This window comes from Lepidochelys olivacea (assembly GCF_965140295.1).
Source record: "Lepidochelys olivacea isolate rLepOli2 genome assembly, chromosome: 3".
Taxonomy (NCBI): domain Eukaryota; kingdom Metazoa; phylum Chordata; order Testudines; family Cheloniidae; genus Lepidochelys; species Lepidochelys olivacea.
Window position 1 is genome coordinate 196,376,990 of NC_140413.1, and position 18,974 is coordinate 196,395,963.

Genomic DNA, 18,974 nt, shown 5'->3' on the forward strand with positions numbered 1-18,974 from the left:
TCTGGGATAAGTCTAGGTTTGTGCTTTAGTGGTTTGGTGGCTTGAATTGCATGTGGAAAGTAAACATGAAAATATTTTTCTAACATTGACTGTAATTAGAGATGGAGAAGGACTGGTGTCTGATCTGCATATGTGTGAAGGGGCTCCTGAGTGGGGACAGTGCTGTCTCCTCACTTGGTTGCTGCCTCTTGGATTCTGGCCGCAAGTGAACATGGGGAGCAGCAAGAGAATCAGCTGTCTACTTGGCAAGTATCATTTCACTGCTGGTGGCCAGGAGGATGAATTGCGCAGGGAGACCTTGTTGGATGCACGAGATCCTAGCTGGGATGTGGCCTGGCATAATTGGGGCTCTGTGTGTGTCATTTGAGAAGCTGGTATCTTCACTTGGTATCCCTGAGTAAAAGTTTACAGTTTAAGGAAAAACATGGATTGTCAATTCCCACTTGAAACCCTAAATTCAGTTGTAAAAGTCCACGAAAAGTTGTATGTAACTGGTTTTAAAAAAAAGCATTCTCAGTCAGTTTTCAGAACTGGATTCAGTTCCCATAGCTGTTTGATGCTCGAAGATTTGCACCCTATGCAAGCAGTGTTTTTTGTGCTCATTTTTCATTCTAAGTGGCTGTTACTGCAGAAACACTTAAAAATATTCAAAAATTTGAATTGTTTAAGCTTTGCTGCACTAAAGCATTAGGGGAGTGGGAACCAACTCTACATTACTGAATCTCAGTTTGCATCTGAAAACAAGACTGGATTTTTGTCCCAGGTGTGTATAATTTAGGGATTAGAATCCGCCATTAAGATTTTCTTGCTACTGTTTGGTGATTTCTTTGTATTTTTTCTTAAGTTTGGATATGGCTAGACATTGTGTATAGGTGAACAAGTGGTTGCCACATCTTCTAGAATTCAGTAGTCTGTATATTTCTATATGCAGCAAACCTCTTATCCAAATCAGATTAGAAGGGTAGAAAGTAATGTCATTTTTCTATACATGTGGTACATAAGTGAGCTGCCCATAAGGCAGTAGAGGTAAAGGACAGATGAGAGTAAAGAATCAGAGGCACAATAGTTCTTCTCTAACCCTTAATAGAAAGGGAGAAGGTAAATAATTGAGGGAAACATTTAAAACCGAGGTTCTCAAACAGTGGTCCATGGACCAACAGTGGTCCATGAGCTTCATTCAGGGGGTCTGCGGATAGTTCCCTCTAAGGTGCACGCCTGGGTGGCCGCACACAAAAGAATAAAGAGCCACCCACCTAATTAGTGGAGCTGCGCAGGCATGGCTCCACTAATTAGATGCCTGGATCCTGGAGAAGACGCACATGTAAGGTGAGGTGGGGGTCTTGGGGGGAATAAGGGGTAGGTGGGAGGGGGCAGTGCAGGGCGAAGAGGGGGGTGGGGGGAATTTGGGATGTGCAGGGTGGCCAGAGAAAAGAGACAACTTTCCCCGGCTCCAGGGCTTCGGCTACCAGGGAGAGACCCCTCCTCTGTCCCAGCCCCAGCTCGGGGGCTGCTGTGATGGGGGATAGAGGGAGAGACCCCACTTCTTCCCAGCCCCAGCCGGGGGGAGAGCGCACATCCATCACATTAGAAAGGTAAGACTACTGATATTAAAATGTGAATTGTGTGCTTTTATTTGTAGAACCAAAAAAAGTTTGTTATATAGCACTTTTATCCAAAGCACTTTACGATAGTTAGCTAATGGTACAAACAACATTTGGAAAGAGCATTAAGTGGTGCGCCAAGACCCTCAGCAATTTTCAGGTGGTCTGTGGGGGGGGGGGGGGGGGACAGTTTGAGAACCACTGATTTAAAACATAGGCAGGTGCTGTTTGTAATCTGTTGGAGTCAATTGGTTGCCATGGAATGGTGGTCTGTTAACTTGGTAACTTCAATATGCAAGAGAATTTAGTCTTCGCTAGTTAAATAATTGTGCATTACATAGAGACAGAGGATGCTGTACTAAAGACCATCCTTGTTAAGTAATCTCTTGCCTTGAGAGACACATACTTTGATTATCAGAAGGCCACCTCTGTTAAGCAGTCCATTTTTATTGCTCTCTGGAGGCATTGCTTAAGGCATACTTCTATGTGTTAGAACAACCTTAGAAAATATATGAATGGTAGAATATTAAAAATCTAAATATTAGAAGAAACTTGGACAACAATTTTAGCTCTGCATTCAGGCCGCTCCATGCTGTGACCCATCTCTGTAACCTACATATGGATAGCTAGTAGCAATAGAAATGTATTTGCCTTTTGTAGAGAACTGAGCACTCTGTGGCCTGCAACGTGCAGTCAAGATCATGGCAGATATCTGGAGTGTATATGGATAAATGGATCCTCCACTTGCATGTGGAGGGTGAATGAGTATGCCGATAGTCTGTCCAGAAAGGATGGATGGTGTTTTGGATTGTACGTGGAAGGTTAATGGAGAAATGTTGGCTGTTGCCGAAGGTGGGATTGAGGAGAACAGTTCGTTGGTTTACATACTGGGGGGAGATGTTTGTTGAGGCCATCTCACAAAAGGAGAGTGAATTGGAGGAGCGTATGTCATTGGGGAGTAACTCATGTAGTGAACTGATCATACATTAGTAACTAAAATTGGAGACAGAGTGGTGGGGGTATCTGGCTCCTACTGGAAATATACTTTCTCTCACACTGTAGTTTTTTGGTAAGGGGTATCTCCAGGGTGTCTACCCCAGGAGCAGTCAGACCATGTCCGCTCTTTTAGGGTGCCAAAACAGCCATGGATGTTTCTAAGACAGAAGTATCAAATGCATTCTGTGGAGAGGGCCATACTCCATTTTTAGCTATGGTCTGTGGGTGGGGTATAACTTAAGATGAAACACCAGCTTTGATCTCCAGAGGCATTTCCACTGGTGTCACTGGGAGGAGTGCACAAAGAGCAAGAGTGGAGCAGGACTTTTATATAGCAATTAAAGGTGGGACTTTCAGAAGTTCTAAGTGTTGGCCTAAACTCTGCAAGACTACAATCATTGGCTTCAATGGGAGTTTTACCATTGGCTTCAGTGCAGACAGGGTAAGTGCACAGAGCTGTAGAAAATCCCATCCTAAACTTTAGTCCTTGTGGTTATTTCTTTCTGTACCTTATTGTCACACTCAGTATCACTCAATGTAAAGATGTTCTCCTTCAGGACCAGTGCAAATTCTGCCCTTTCTTTCATTTCCTTCTCTGTTCTCATTCCTCACCATGTGGTCTTCTTCTCCCCCCCCCCCCCGCCTTCCTTCTGCGTTTCCTTCTCTGCAGCAACTCCCAACTTCTGGGCTTTGTTCCATTCCTTGTCCATCCATCTGCTAACATTGTCAAAAGCAGTGAAATAGTTTATCATTGGGTTTTAGAGTTAATCTCTCTCCTTATCCCACTGTTAATCTCATTGAGAGTTCATACCTCTTGGAGCCATTGTTTTCCTGCTGTCTGCCCCACAAGGGGAGATAACCACTTATTAGTTTGCCCTTGGTTCAGATATTCAAGGTTTTCTTACAACCTTGATGGCTAGAAACTTGTTACTTATAAAATGAAAGCCCCTCTTCTGAATTGGTCACACCACTCACAAAAGCAAATGTAAAAAAACCCACCTGAGCCAGCAGCAAAGCAATGGAGTCAGAACCGCAAGGGTATATATCTGGGAGAGTTATTCAGTGTCCGGGCAAGACCCTTTCTCTGCAGTTAGGGTCCACTACACAGAAATGGCAGTGAGATCTTGTGGGGAGATTCTCCATTGTCCACATCGCAAACAATTCACAGATTCTGGCCCCCTTGGTAGCATCTCTGCTCAGGGAAATATAAACAGGACAGGAGTGTGAAAAGTGAGGGCTGGTGGTATCTGTGGGGAGTGGAGTTGCACAAGAGAATTGCACTCCAACTAGTGCTGCAAATAGCCTTGCTTTCACGAGTGCCAGATTAATCAAAGGGCTGGTCTACACACAGATTTTGTACTGCTTTAACTATATCTGTTTGAAACTGGTACTGTTAAAGCTGTACAACTCCTTAATGTACATGAAATTACATCAATATAAAAGTGTGTTTAAGCTGTGCCATTATAAGGTAGCTTTATACCATATAGCAGCATCCACACGAGAGGCAGTCCTGATGCTATTTTGGTTTTTTAAATAAATCCCACAAAAACATTGTATAAAACTTTTGAGGATAATCATGAACCTGTGAGACCAGTTGAAAATGGGATTGGATTTTTCCCCCATGTCTCCTCATGCCAGAGGTAGACTGATCTATAACCATCAGTGAAAGATTATATTTATTTGACCAGGGAAGAAAGTTGGACTGTTGCCCTAAACAGATAAGAGATGTTGGGCCAAAGGCTGAACTCTTACTGTGGTGCAAATCTGGTCTAACTGATTGGGTCTGAATCTCGCCGCAACTTTGCACCCTGTCTAGTCATTTACACGTGGGCAAAGAGACAGCCAAGTGAGCATTGAATGGTAGAGGCTACCAATGTCTTACACCCACTTTGCACTCACTTTGCTCAAATGTTAATAATCACTTGAGATGTAAGACAGTAAGGAATCAAGTCCATTGATTCAACAGGATTTGCTTCAGATTTACTAGAGTAAGTGTATGTCTGCACTGCGAAGTTGTCGACAAAACTTTTTTGTCTTTCACGGGTACACCCTACCCCCCCCCCCCCCCCCCCCGGTGAAAGACCAAAGTTTTGCTGACAGAAGTGGCAGTGTGAGCGCTCCTGCCGACAAAGCTAACGCCGCTCGCGGGGCTGGAAGTATTTTGTTGGCAAAAGTGCTGACAAAGAGCTTTTACACATACTGACTTTTAGGTAAAAGCTGGGTGGTGTAGACAAACCCCAGAGAAGAGATCAGAACCTGGCCCCATGTGTGTGCTATGAGTGAGCCCGTAAGAAGCAGCTGGCCGGCAGTGTCTGATGTCTGAAAGTGGATAGACACAAGTGGCATCTGTAGATGTGTTTAGAGCAGGTAAAGATCCAAATGTATCTGGTTTAAAATAGGATTGGCAATGCCTAAGGGCTCGTCTGCACTGCAAAATTAGGTCAATTTAACTACACTGCTGAGGGCTATGAAAAGTTTCAGGCCCTGTGTGATGTAATTAAGACTGCCTAAGCCCAGAGTAGACACTGCTAGATAGACAAAAGATTTCTTCCGACGGCCTAGCTATCGCCTAACTCCTGTAGCATCTGAACCATAGTGTCACAACTGCAGTGATTCTGGTGTAGGTGTACCCTAAGGAGTTTCTATTGTTGCTATCTTAGTAAGTACTATATTAGGGAATTGTTTTTGATGTGGGAGGTGAGGAAAGCTAGTTTGGTTAAGTGCTAATTTAAAAAACAAGATCAAACCGTATAGTCTGTATCAATACAGTTATGTAAGTAAGACTGACCAGAAATAGAACAGTCTCTGAGATGCCAATCCAGAAGAATTGCTAGGGATCAGGCTTGTGTTTAAAAACTGTATTCTACACCTTCTACTTCCTTTTCTTCCTTTTGGGGCCACCAATTAATGTGAAGAGGGTTAAGTGGGATGTGAGCTCTGATTTCAGCCAATGGTGTGTCGGCAGTGGAGTGTTTTCCTAGATTGCGTAATTCTTCTGAGCCAGCCCCCGGTTCAGTCTGCATGCATTACCAAGTGCTTAAGTAAATGAACACACAGCAGAGGCAGTCAGAGCCTGTGAGTTGCTGCGGTTTGAAGGATACTCTTGAACTCTGTGGATTTCATCTTTATTTTAAAAAGTCTGGCTTTTTTCACCCCCTTGCTCCCCTTTGTATAGCGTGTGGAAATACAGGAAGAATAGAGGTACTGGTAAGTGCCTGGATGTAGTAGTGCCTTTTGTTTTAATATCCTGTTTCTCTGTCTTGTTGGATTTAGTAGGCATTTTTTTATTTTTTGTAAACAAGATTAACGAATAAGTGAGTTTCCTTCTGTAAAAGTAGCTGTAGAATAATTCAAAGCATTTTATCTAATGTTTTTTGCTCAAATTGATGAGGGAATCTGAGATAATAGGCAGTGTGGTGTTTTTTGGCTCCTCTCCCTCCCAAAATAAGGAGAGGCTTTCAAAGTGTACATTATACACTGCATGTCTTGTCCTTTGAAAATAGTTTAAGATGATTTTGGGGCATCTTGATCTACAATTTAGGAATGAGACATGATTGAAGCATTTGGTGTTGTCAAAACAAATGACTATAAACAGCAGTCTCTTACCAAAGTCTGAATATTTAGCTTCTTTATCCTGTGCATTGGTCTAACCAACAGTTTAATATTAAAGGTGCTATGAATATGCCTTATTGGTATTAGAACATCTGTTGTCTAAAAAATCTTATATGTTGCCATGTTATTAATTAATAGTCAGAAAGCTTGTCAAGAATCAAAGCTTTCTGGTCCAAATCTCCAGAACAAACTTTCAGAGGTGGTTTTGTAGTGGGGCAGGGTCTGTCTTTTTCCATCTGTTTTAGCTAAAGGTGCATTATATGGTAGATCCCCCAATGTGCTCAATCACAAAAACACGGGAAATCTCCATCCTGTATGCAAATGATTTGATAAATGGTCTTTAAAAAATAAAAACGTATAAATCTGTATTTTTGGCAAGTGTTTTAATAAACATGGCCAAAACTCTTGTGTACTAGAAGAGAGGCTTCGATCAATGACATAAAAACTGAAGAATTTTTTCAGGTGATATACTTTAGTTTCTAGGGTGCTTTTCTCTTGCCTCAACACGGAAGACTCAATGAAGGCTATAAAGGGCACTATCCTGCGTAGTATGCAGCTCTTCCTGGTCTCTGCCTCTTGAAGAACCAGTCCCTAACTGTCAGTGTTAAATGGAAAAGCTCTACTTTTTAGCTGATAGCTTTCTGCCTAGGGTAAGGATATGTTAATGTCTTTACAAGCATGCCACCTGATATGTTGTCATTTACTGCTTGTTGGTTTTTTTTATTTAAAACCTTTACATGGAATCATATATTTATGTAGCACTTTCATAGTTGTAAGTCTGAGTAACTGGTGCAAAGGAGAGATCTTCCAATTTTTTTGAAATTGGATGAACTAGACTACATTACAACTGCAACCAAGGGCTGATTCAGAAAGCTGCGAGTTGAGAACCTGGTCCCATGCTCTTTACCTTCACAAGTCATTCATGAGTAATTTTTACTCTTGTGAGTAGTTCAACTGAATAAGGTTTGTAGTATTTGGTTGCAGAAAAAGCTCCATAGCCAACTTGTGGGCTTTGTGCAAAGGTTACGTGGTTTATGTCATTCTTTTATCTTGAGACTTAGGCCACGTCTACACTAGCAAGCTTATAGTGGCACAGCTTTGTCCACACTGGTGCTTCTGTCAGTGTAACTTATGTTGCTTAGGGGGCTGTTTGTGTCACTCAGAGGTGTGAAAAAAGTTATACCAACAAAAGTGGTACTGTAGACATGGTCTTATTTAATGGGCATGGGAAGGGAGGGGTAAACTGCATGTGAACATACCACCTTGCAAGTGGCAAAGACTTCTCCTAATTAATGAGGTTATATGGCAATATCAAAGTTGCAGCTTTAAAATAGCCATCCTGTGCTAAAAGGTAATGTTCTCAGCTTCCCACACAGTGTCTCTGAATTACATCACTTCTCTGTGGGAGGACATCCTGGTTTCCTCAGAGGAGGATCAGCTGTTACTTTTCATAACAGAAAAATATGCTGATTTTTTTTAAAAATATTGCAGGGACTATTATGTAACTTTTTTCCCCCTTGAGTATAGTGTTAACATAGTTGATCAGATTCTGATCTCCGTGTAAATGCAGAGTAATGCTGATATGACTGTGAGTGGAATCTGACCCAGTGTGCTTAACCATCCTTTGAAGAGGAAGGTGCAGAAATTTTTTTAAACAAGTATGTAATTAACATCTGCTAAAATGTTTGCGTTGTTCATCAGACAAAAATGTTTTGTTCTTTATGCTGTGGTCCCTGAAGTCTCAAAGGGAATGTCTACGCTGCAATAAAACAACCTGCAGCCCCAACGGGGAAGGGTCTCAGAGCCCTAATGTCTACACTGGAATTTGTAACCCTATAGCCTGCGCACGGCGAGTCCAAGTCATCTAACTCAGGTGGTGGGTCTCTTAGTGCAGTGTAGACGTACCCAAAGACACTGATGCATCTTCAGATGCATTTATGCAAATGGAACAAATTGTGGGGCTACAGCAGAGATTTGTCAACTCAATGGAAATTAATGTTTAAACTGGAGAAAGTCAGATGTTCTGATCAAGACCAAGGCAATAAGTTTACTCTTCTGTGTAAAGTTACTTGTCTTTGTGTTTGCAGGTTTGGAGCCTTTGTTTGTGGTTTGACCATTTGTACCATAGTTTCAAGGCTAACAATCTACTAATAAATCTGTTTTACCGAAGATATTTTAGGTTTGCTACTCTAATAAATGAGATTGTAGTAAAGAGTCTCAGGGCACAGAAACGGACATACCTTGCGAATATCATATGTTATGCTCGTGGCCTGTGTAGAAAAGATTACACGCTGCCTAAGTTTGGCCTTGTGATTTTTTTTATTAGGTTACTAATATTAAAATGTTTGAAAATAAAACTGAAATCCCTCCTGTGTGTACAATGGATGATTAAGCCTTTTTAGGGCCTTGAGGGGAAGCACAGACTTTGAGAAAGGGGATTAATTATTTGAAGGAAAAAAACTGTCATTGACCTTAAAAAGGTGTACACCAAACTGCGGAGCTATTTTAAGTATTAAAAAGAAAATCAACATTTCCACAGAGAGAAGAAGGAAATATTCTTCCTTTAGAACAGTAAAATCATGCTACCAATGATGTCACCCCCATCTTTACTCCCTAATTGCCCAGTACAAAGGTGTGTGAGTTAAGGACAGTATCAGCCTCAAGTGTAAAGCAGAATATAACTTTAAAGCCAAATGCAATACAAAACCCACAGAAACTAAAATTCAGCGTGTATATGGAAATGCATTTTTCATTTGGAGGAAAGAGAAAAGCATTGAAAATAAACTGTAGGCCTAATAAATGCATACACCAGAGGATAATATTTGTTATGTACTTTTTGAGTGCCGTAATTACTTAAGTAAAGACAGTGGTGATATCAGTTTAAGCTTTCTGGAAAAAGATTTGAGCAGGAAATATATAATGTATTTAAGCTTAATATACGCTATTGCTTTTATACTATCCCGGATGGGCATTGTGCTTCACAGACTTTGTCGCTGCCTCAAAAAACTTTGTAGTCTAGGGGCCTGATTCTTCTGTCACTTACACCAGTGTAGATCAGGAGTTAACACTATTGACTTTCATGATCAGGTTCATGATATAAAGCAAACTATCATCTTCATGAAGCAAAGCATCAGATGAAAAGATAAGTCTGTCAAAAACTGGATTTCATTTTTTTTAAATGAACGCATGGTATCCTAGATGGCATTGTGCCTTCTACAATAAATATAGTCTGACAATCTCAGTAGCGTGATCTAGTCTTTTCATGTGTGTATAATAGGAAGTTATACCACACACACCTCCCTCCTCTCCAACCCACTCATTGGATCCGGCAAATAGACTGATGGGCTTTTCCCGTCCATCAGGAAGGCAGGTAGTCTGTGGGAAATTAAATTTTTCATCTCACTAGACTTGCTTACCACTTTCTCTGCCTCTCTTCCTCCTAGACTTCACATTAAAAATGTCTTTTTGCTGAAAAAAGGCCAATGGTAGCATAGGAAAAAAACACATTGGAATCTTAATCGAGGTACATGGGCAGAAGAGAAACAGCCAGTTGCTTTTAAATCCAGAAAACAGGGCTGCTGCATCAGTGATTAGGGATGACATGAGAGCAAACACTATATTGGACTCCTTCATAAGAATTACTGGGAAAATGTGGAGTCCTGATCCTACAAATTTTGGGACTTCCCATGAATTTAAAGTTAAGCACGTGTGTAAGTGTTTTGTTTGCAAAATTGGGGCCTAATTGTGGGGTTTTTAGTCATCACTTAACATGGAATTCCCTTTATTATAAGACCCTTTGTATTTTGGGACAGAGTAATTTTGTTTACTAAAACGTAGTATATTAACTTGATATATTTTACATTAGTGAAACTTCATTAGTTTCAGTGTAATTGTCACCATTGTGATAGAATAGAATCAGACTGGTAAGTGTATAATTCACCAGTTAAATTTCAATTTAACTGGGTTTGGTGCTTGTAAATGAACCAGGATACCTAAACTGATTGACTGTCCTGTTGTCCTGCTCTAAATAAATGAGAGGAACGGGATAAGTAAGAGCTGAATGGTTTCCAGATACAGAATTAACATTTTCAAAAAGAAAAGGAGGACTTGTGGCACCTTGGGGACTAACCAATTTATTTGAGCATAAGCTTTCGTGAGCTACAGCTCAATGGCTGTAGCTCACGAAAGCTTATGCTCAAATAAATTGGTTAGTCTCCAAGGTGCCACAAGTCCTCCTTTTCTTTTTGTGGCTACAGACTAACACGGCTGCTACTCTGACACCTAACATGATACAGAATTTATTGGGCTTGTCAATTGCAAGGTCTGTGGTGCTTTTTCGTCTTTAGTGAGTAGAAATAAAGATTTAGAGCTTGTAGGTAGAACACGAAGAGGAAAATACTGCAAAGCTGAGTGACATCAGTTAAAACTTTCTGCTTTTGCTTCTGAATCAGCATATTTTTATTTTTAAAAGAGACCTCTGTCAATGAATATATTGTGTGTGGTGGTTTTTTTTAATTGCAGCATTTTAGAAAAGGCTAGTCTGGCATGAACTACAGTTGCTAACAGCCCATAATGCTAGCTCTGTGTTTAGAAAATGATGGTAATTTACTACAAAGAGACTTTTATTCTAGTATTTTTAGCTCACAGCAGAGTATTTAATGAATCTCTACTTAGGCTCATTGAACTCGCCATCTCCCCCCCCCCCCCCCCGCATGTTAACTGTTAAGATGCTGACAGTTTAATTTGCATTTTGTAAAGCTGAGTTTTGAGTTAGCAGTTCAGTAGACTTCATTAATTAACTCCTCAAGGTGCTGTGCACCAATCAGTTCTCCCTCTGGTGTCAGAATAAACCAAAAAATCCCAGGCAGGGTCTATAGACTTAATAGCAGCCACAGGAAAGACTAATGTATACGTGGTCCCATTTGATCAGAAAATACTGCGATAATCATGTGGCTGAGAACCGGACATGGAAGTACAACTGGTAGAAAAACCTCAGCACTTGGTTGTGCTTTTTCCCTCTGAATTTTCAAATAAAAGCTTTGTCAAATTTGGCAAACTTCAGCCAGGTCCCCTTCAAAGCATGAAAGCATTTGTTCTATCACTTACATTACAGCCAAATTCTGCTTTCAGTATAAATGTAGTCAGTGAAGTTGTTGCAGGTTTCCATTGGTGTTTGCTTCTTGCATATATATTGCTTGCTCCCACAACATATGGTTTGATACAAGTGTGTTGGTCCTTTATGTGGTTTGAAGTATTCCTAAGTGCCTCTATTGTTTAATTAACAGAAGAGATGTGGAAATAACCTTTCCCCCTATCCCTTAGCCTAAGTATACCCAAAAATCTATGGGGACAAAGTGGGTGAGGTAAGATTTTTTATCAGACTAACTTCTGAACACCAACAGAAGTTCTCTCTCTCCAAGAAAAGTTGGTCTAATAAAAGCTACCTTGTCTCCAATATCGTGGGACCAATACAGCTACAACAACATTGCATATTAAAATCGGACTCTCTCTCTGCCTGTCACAGCAAGAGACAAACGTTTCCATGATTGAGATGAAGATGTAAAGAAGGGGAGGGTAGAGAACTCTTAGGAAAGTTGCTTTCTTTTCTAGACTGCATTTAAAAATATTCTGTTTTTGAGTTTGATCCGTTTGACAGCTTTGTGGACATGAGGTCCTCAATCTTTCCACAAAATGCATACACCCTGGACAGCAACAGTGAAAACTACCCAACCCTCCTGACTCTTCCCTGCTCTGGAGGAACCAGTTCTAAGGGTGAAAGTATCCTCCATTCACCATGACTGTTCAGTAGTTAGGTTTTTCTGCTGAGACTGCCAATAAGGATGCAAATTAGTGTCCATTATGATGGTATCTTTTGTGGTAGTAACAGCTGTCCTTTAGGAGCTGACTGAGATCACCAGCTCATTACATGTAAATCACCAAACAGCCATAGAATAATGGTTTTCAGCCACTGCGAGCCTTGCTAATACTTATGCATGAGTCACTTTGCTTATATGAATAATCACATAGAGTTTAATAGAACTACTCACATGCATAGGAGTATGCAAGATTTGGCCCCTTTGCTATATCTGAAGCAATGATCTTGAGGTGAAGACCTGTTCCCAGTACTCTGAGTTGTCAAGTCGTCTTCCCTTCTGAACTTCCAAAAATGTAAATGGACAAGGCTTTTGTTTTTGGAGTAAAAATTGTATTTGTTTGAGATCAAAGTTCTGCAATTGAGGAAGGAGCATGGCTGATGAGGAAGACACGAAGAATTTTAAACTCGCTTGATGTCTGTACAATATCTAACACAATGGGGTTGAACCAGCCATTAGGTACTACTGCGTTATAAATTGTTAGCTTTCATGTAAATTCTTCAACTGGTAGATTGGCTGGGCTAGTGGGTTCTGTCCCCTAAGACAGTGGCTCTCAACCTTCTCAGTCTACTGTACCCCCCCCCTTCCTCTTGCCTACCCCCAAATTTCACCTCACTTTAAAACATCTTGCTAACAAAATTGGACATAAAAATACAAGTCTCACAGCACACTATTACTGAAAAATTGCTTGCTTTCTTTTGCCCTATAATTGTAAAATCAATTGGAATATAAATATTGTACTTATATTTCACTGTATAGTGTATATAGAGCAGTATAAACAAGTCATTGTGTGAAATTTTAGTTTGTACTGACTTTGCTAGTTCTTTCTATGTAAGCTGTTGTAAAACTAGGCAAATATTTAGATCAGTTGTTGTATCCCTTGGAAAACCTCTGCATACTCCCAGTGGTACATGTATCCTAGTTGAGAACCACTGGCCTAAGAGCTGTGTATGGCATGTCTGACAATGCCTCCTTTTCAAAGGAGGAAACAATAGACTTTGAGAAGGGTGTTCAGCTAGGAAAGCTTCATAACATTCTCTCTAGTCTGATTAGTTGTTGGGAGTCTGAGAGGCTGGATCACCTCACAAGAACCTTTACAAGCTTAGAAAATAAAAAATTGCTTTCAGTTCCTTATTGAACTGTTCTAGATGGTAAAACTGAAGAAAGTTTCCTTGACATGGAAAAATTACTGACAAGGTTCTAGGGGCAGGAGATCTGATAACTACTGAGTTTTCAGCTGCTTGTGCTGAAGATCTTGACTACCATTGTGCCAGGATAATTGATCTTTTAGATGTGAGATTTCAAGGAGACTGCTGAATTGTATTTCTATAATCTTGCATTAACCTTGTTTGACTCTTAAAGACTTTCTTGTCTTATGAAAGATTAAAAAGGCACATTATTACTGATCACAGAAATACAGGGAATTGAGAAAGAAAAGGCTTATTTAAATAAATCCAGTCTATTCTGCCAGATCAGGAGGGTTTCCTACAGTGAATCCTTAAGTACTTTGTCCAGTTCTAAATGATTGATGCAAATAGGCCTCCACCACTTTCCTAGAAGACCCTATAATATAATATTGAGTGTAATTTTCAATTTTGTGAAATTCCAGTAAGACTACTTAGAAATTTCATTGGGAGACTTTTTATTTAAACTTGATTAAGGTTCTTGCAGTTCTTGGTGGGGAGTCCACAAAAGGTCTGGGTAAAGGATTCTTTTTAAAAGTCATAAATGATTTTAAGAAAACATGATTGTCTATAACACTAAAAACAAAGACGAACCTGACAAAGGCTTTGTCTGTACTTTTCAGCCATTGGTGCAAACCCCCAGTGTAGAAATGACTTGCACTAGTGTGAATCGTGCTAGAGGACTGTAAGGGCTTAAACCAGTACGGCTGAAATTCCATTGTAGAGCATGCCCAGGTTTCATTGCAAACAGGGTGGGGAGGGGACATGTTCAGAGCTGACATAAATGGTGTATCATTTCAAAAAATTGGGAGTAATTACATATCAAGGGGATAGTGTCACAAGAAATGCAACTAACAAGGGCAGTGAGAAGGTACATGAGGAGGCTGAAGGCCTCCCCCTTGGATTCCTTAGCATGTGTTACACCCGCTTACACTGACTTACCCATGTGTAACATATGTCAACATGTATGCCACCTCTGAATTTGTCACTGAGGGCCTGAGTTTTGTAGGTACTTGAGTTTGGAGTTGTTGGTGTTTAGTACTTCTGAAAATCAGGCCTTCCATGTGCAATTGACAAAATCTTATATGCTTGCATTTAGCATAAAAAGCTGGAGAATTTTAGTTCAAAAACGTTCATGCAAATTACTGCCTTCCTCTGGCAGTGGAGGAACAGTTGTTCCCATGATCACAATAATTGGTTTTGTAATTCTTGAATTTTCTCCTAGGGGAATAAGATCTTAATGTGGTTGTATCCCCCCAAAATGAGTTTGGTTTGGATTCCTCTTAGCTTAACAAAAATTAATTAGGGTGTGTTTTAGATTTAGGTGTGAACAAAATCTTTTTGTATTGTGGTTTCCAAGTTAAAAGATAACTCTCTTTAGAAGTCTGAAGTGGTGCATCAAAAGAGGCTGTTGTCCTGGCTGAATTGGTGTTTAACATGAAACGTGATCCACTGTTTTGGTCAATGGTAAGAGTCTCTATGGTCTCTGTTCTGTAGTCCTCTTCTCCAGAATGAGGTTGCTTGGCCGTCTGTTTATGTAATTCTTTAAAGAGGTTTATTCTCCTCTGAACGTGCATGTGTAATTCCCATTACAGCTAGTGAGAGGCAGAAGGTCAGAACCTGACTTTGGGGCTGGCAGCTGCATTTTTCCAGGGCTCTCCACAGAACAAATTTTTACCTGAAAAATAGCAAGGGGAGAACATTCCAGACCTTTTCACACCAAAATCAAAACTGCTATCTCTCAGATCTTTTCCTATATCCTCTGGCCCTGCCAGCATGAGGCAGCTTTAAGTATACTGCTCAGTACTCTTACAAGTAAGCAAGGCACAGAAAAATCTTTCTTACCACACCATTTTATTTACCGGTCTAATAGTATTCCCTAATGGACAGTATTGCAGATTCCATGGTAGTTAAATGACTGAGCGGCAAATGTCAAGATTTTAAGGACATCCAATGTACATTTCAGAAGAGGAAAAAGCAAAGTGCTGACTATAAAATATGATGGCTAAGGCAAAAGTGGCAGTATGCAGAGAAGACTGAACTTTGATCTCTTCCGCAGCCTCTGTTCTTCCTATCTACATTTTATAAATGGGTTAGTCATTAAAGAGAGGACTAGAAATATAGGGGTGTCGTTTTTGACATTTAAAGGCGATGAATAGTTGCTTGTAACATGCTTTTGCCCAGACCAACATGGAGGTAAATCCATTTTATATTGAGCAATGCTTCAGTGTACTTGCATGGAGAAACACTAGAGAAAGCAAAACAGGAAATGCTGTTGCAGTTATGGCTAATAAAGATGGTGACAGGCTGTTCCAGGCCCATGTGCTTCAAGACACCCAATACAGGCCCAAACCTACAGGCTCTCCGTGCCTAGGCTGTATCTTGCTAATGAGCTCCATCACAGGGGAAGATGTGGCCCCAAGAAGTCCTTGGTAGTTTGTCTCCAGCAGAACTGCGCTGCCAGGGTGTAAGGGCAATCCCACTGGGGAGCAGAGCTGGTGTGTAGGCACAAAGAACGAGGAGTACTTTCTTTTTGCTGATATAGACTAATACGGCTACCACTCTGAAACCTGTGCAGGCAGAGTGTCTCCATGGTGTTGGCTCTTGAATTCCTGGACTCAGTTCACCGTGGGCGGTGTGGGGGGCTGGTGATGTGGCCTGTTGATGTGATGTTTATGTAAATATTCTTCAGTGAGTAAGGGGTTCAGGACTGAGCCCTAAACTTGTAGGTTATTTAAAAAAAAACCTTCCCTTTTAATCTTTTGAGATAATAACAATTAAACACTCCCCACGTGCCTGCCTGTACTAACTTTGATCATCAAACCAGCAGGCAGGTTTTCTTTCTGGATTGTGACTTCATTGCATGTGAATTCCTAAGGAGTCATGGCCAGTAGTCTCAAACCTAAGTGCCTAAAATGAGCTCCTAAATCGATGCTTAGGCTCCTAAATAAGTGCCCTGATTTTCAAAAGGTGCTGAGCATCTGTAGCTCCAGTTGAAGCTAATGAGAGCTGCTGGTGGTGCAAATTACTTAAGCACTTACGTTTGAAATGTTTTGCCCTAAATTCTTTGGTCTCCCATAATTGGACGATTGACTCGTTCAGTATGTTACTAGATATGACCTTATGTTACTGGGCTGTGTGCAGGCAAAAATCAAGTAATTGAAAACATTAAGGTAAGGTTTTAAATCCATTATTTGTATATGGACTGAAAATGGACTGACTTTAATTTGACTCCTCACCCCCACCCCCAGAATAAATAAGTACTGGATAATCTCTCAATCCCAAATGTGAGAATTACCTGTAACATAATTTATGACACATATCAACAGGTGACTTGTGGGACTAGGTTAATTGGGCTTAATATCAAGAGCATCTAAATATTTGCCAGTAAGCTGTGAAAGGCACTCAAAGCTTTGTTTCGTTAGGGCCCAATCCTGCATTGCTGAGCATCACTTAAGTGCTGAACACCTGACTCCCATTCAGGGTTCATGGTATTTTGCAAGAGAGACTAAACAGCTACTGTGAGCGTTCAAACAAGTCTTTAATTTAGCTGGCTTTGTCGCTACTATGTACGTACGTTCTACTTTGGGTCATTTTTTCACCCTGTGTTTCAGATTAAATATTCTGTCACAAGTTTTTTGCCTTCCTTTGTAGTTTTTCAAGTGAAAGATTTAAGGTCTCACCTGGGTCACCCTAGACAGTGTGGTCTAGTGGTTGGAACATGGGACCGTGAACCAGAACACCTGGGTTCTACACCAAGCTGTGCTGCTGACTTGCTGAATGGCTTTGTGCAGGTCATTTAATCCACTGTGCCAGAGTTTCCCCATCTGTTAAATGCAGATAACGGTTCCCTGTCTCAGGCATGTGAGGATTGATTTAGGGTTTGTAAGGAGCTTTTAAACATGTGAAGTTCTGTGCAAGTACCAAGGCTCCCATGTGCTACAGTAATACAAATAATTAATCATTTATTTTATTGATTATTAACCGTAAGTTGTTTTGTTGGGATGGGAAGATAAAGGTTGTTACCTGCACAAACGCCTACATCAAGTGCGTGAGTTGAGCTGAGCTATCCTTGATTAGTGGATTGAGTTTAGTATGTGGAACTCTTGAGTTCAGATCCTTCTTCTGTTACTCAGTCTCTAAGGGGCAAGTCACTTAACCTGTCTGTTTCCTTAGCAGTATGAGTATAGCTGTACTACCGGAAATTATTCTCATTAACAGATGGGGGGGAATAATTCAGGGCTTTTTCTGCAAATAACAGGCTGTTCACTGTGTCTGCATTCATATCCCCTGTGTGTTCTGTCCAGAAGTAGCTCTAGTGAATAAATTTACTGGAAGGGAAATTTAAAAAAAAACAAACAACAAATTTTAAGGTAATTTTAGAGAATCTGTGGTAAAACCGTTGTGAAACTTTAATCACGGGTATTTACACTAAAAGTCAGGTTCTAAGAATTAAACTCATCCTGTCTGGAGACAGAAGCAATACCATGTGACCTCTGTGTCCAGTCAAAACTTACTGTAGTATCACATACTTGCACTTAACTGCTCACACTCAACAGCACAAGAATTATTATTCAGCAAATAATTTTGAACACAAATATATTTGATAAAACTTATGTGCTCATGGACAATTAATGATCAGAAAATATATTCTTCATTCTAGTCTTCTTACTAGGCAACCTCCCGTCTTGAGGGTCTACCCTAAAGCATCACCAAGCATATCTAGTGCAGTTCTACATCACTTATGTTAAATAATCAGGAAGGGTAAATGAAAGCTCTATTGCAGATTCATTCTGCCATGGCAACATTAAACCCTATCACCACACTTAAATTAGCCTCTTTCTAGGCTATATTTTGGTGATTCCAGGAGTTAGACTGCCTTCAAGTAACTGGAATTGTGTACGCTCTTTTATATACATGGCAGAAGCAGTTATTCAAGACCAACTGAAACATGGGAAAACAGTGTATATGAAATGATTCCACTACTGCAGCAGGTCTGGCAGACCAAAAGATAGACATGTGGAACAGTATATGGTTATGCTGGATGTGCAGGCTCACTTAAGCCATTGTGTATAGCTGATTTGCAGACAGTAACTAATTTCTTTGGCATCTTGCTAATTTGTTTTACCTTTATTTTACAGGAAATAATGAAAAAAGTCTGCCAAGGCTCTTGATCAGAGAACTGGAATTTGAGAAGAAGTCACTAACTAAGCTCATGTTTTCTCCTGATCAAGAAAATCATCCATCTAAAACACCAGTAAAATATGGTGAACTGATTGTATTAGGGTAAGTGTCTTGGTTAGAAATGAGTGCATAGCAGTGAGGTCAAATGTTAGATTACTGCAGTGCCTCTGCAATGAAAAGTGAGCCAATCACATGAGGCTTTGATAGGGCTTTGAACTGTTGTGTGGAAGACCTGGGTTTGATTTCTAGCTCCATTCTCTTGCTTTCCAGGCCAGGCAAGCTATGTGGTATTAAACACCCAGCATACTAATGACCTCTTCAGAGATCCCAGTCTGTGGCTGGAAAGACAGGATCTTTGATAACATAGAAGGAAATCCTCCTTTTTAAAGTCTTGTCTAGACTAGGATAAACAAGGTTTTATTAAAAGCACGCTAGCTAATGTATTTTAGAATCCTAGTGCAGACTAGGCAAATTGATCAGCCAATGTGTTACAGTACAATGTGATCTGTGGGGGCTGCTCCTGT

The 18,974-nt window shown here is 40.4% G+C and overlaps 1 protein-coding gene across 3 annotated transcripts in view; it reads left to right on the forward strand.

Moving 5' to 3' along the window:
• Positions 1 to 18,974, forward strand: part of PELI1 (pellino E3 ubiquitin protein ligase 1) — a 55,679-nt gene that overhangs the window by 21,686 nt on the left and 15,019 nt on the right. For all 3 annotated transcript variants that reach the window (XM_084623389.1, XM_084623390.1, XM_084623388.1), the window contains one exon: positions 18,408 to 18,552. In XM_084623389.1, coding sequence (XP_084479515.1) covers positions 18,482 to 18,552 — 71 coding nt within the window. In that variant the 5' untranslated portion in view covers positions 18,408 to 18,481. The remainder of the gene's footprint in view (positions 1 to 18,407; positions 18,553 to 18,974) is intronic.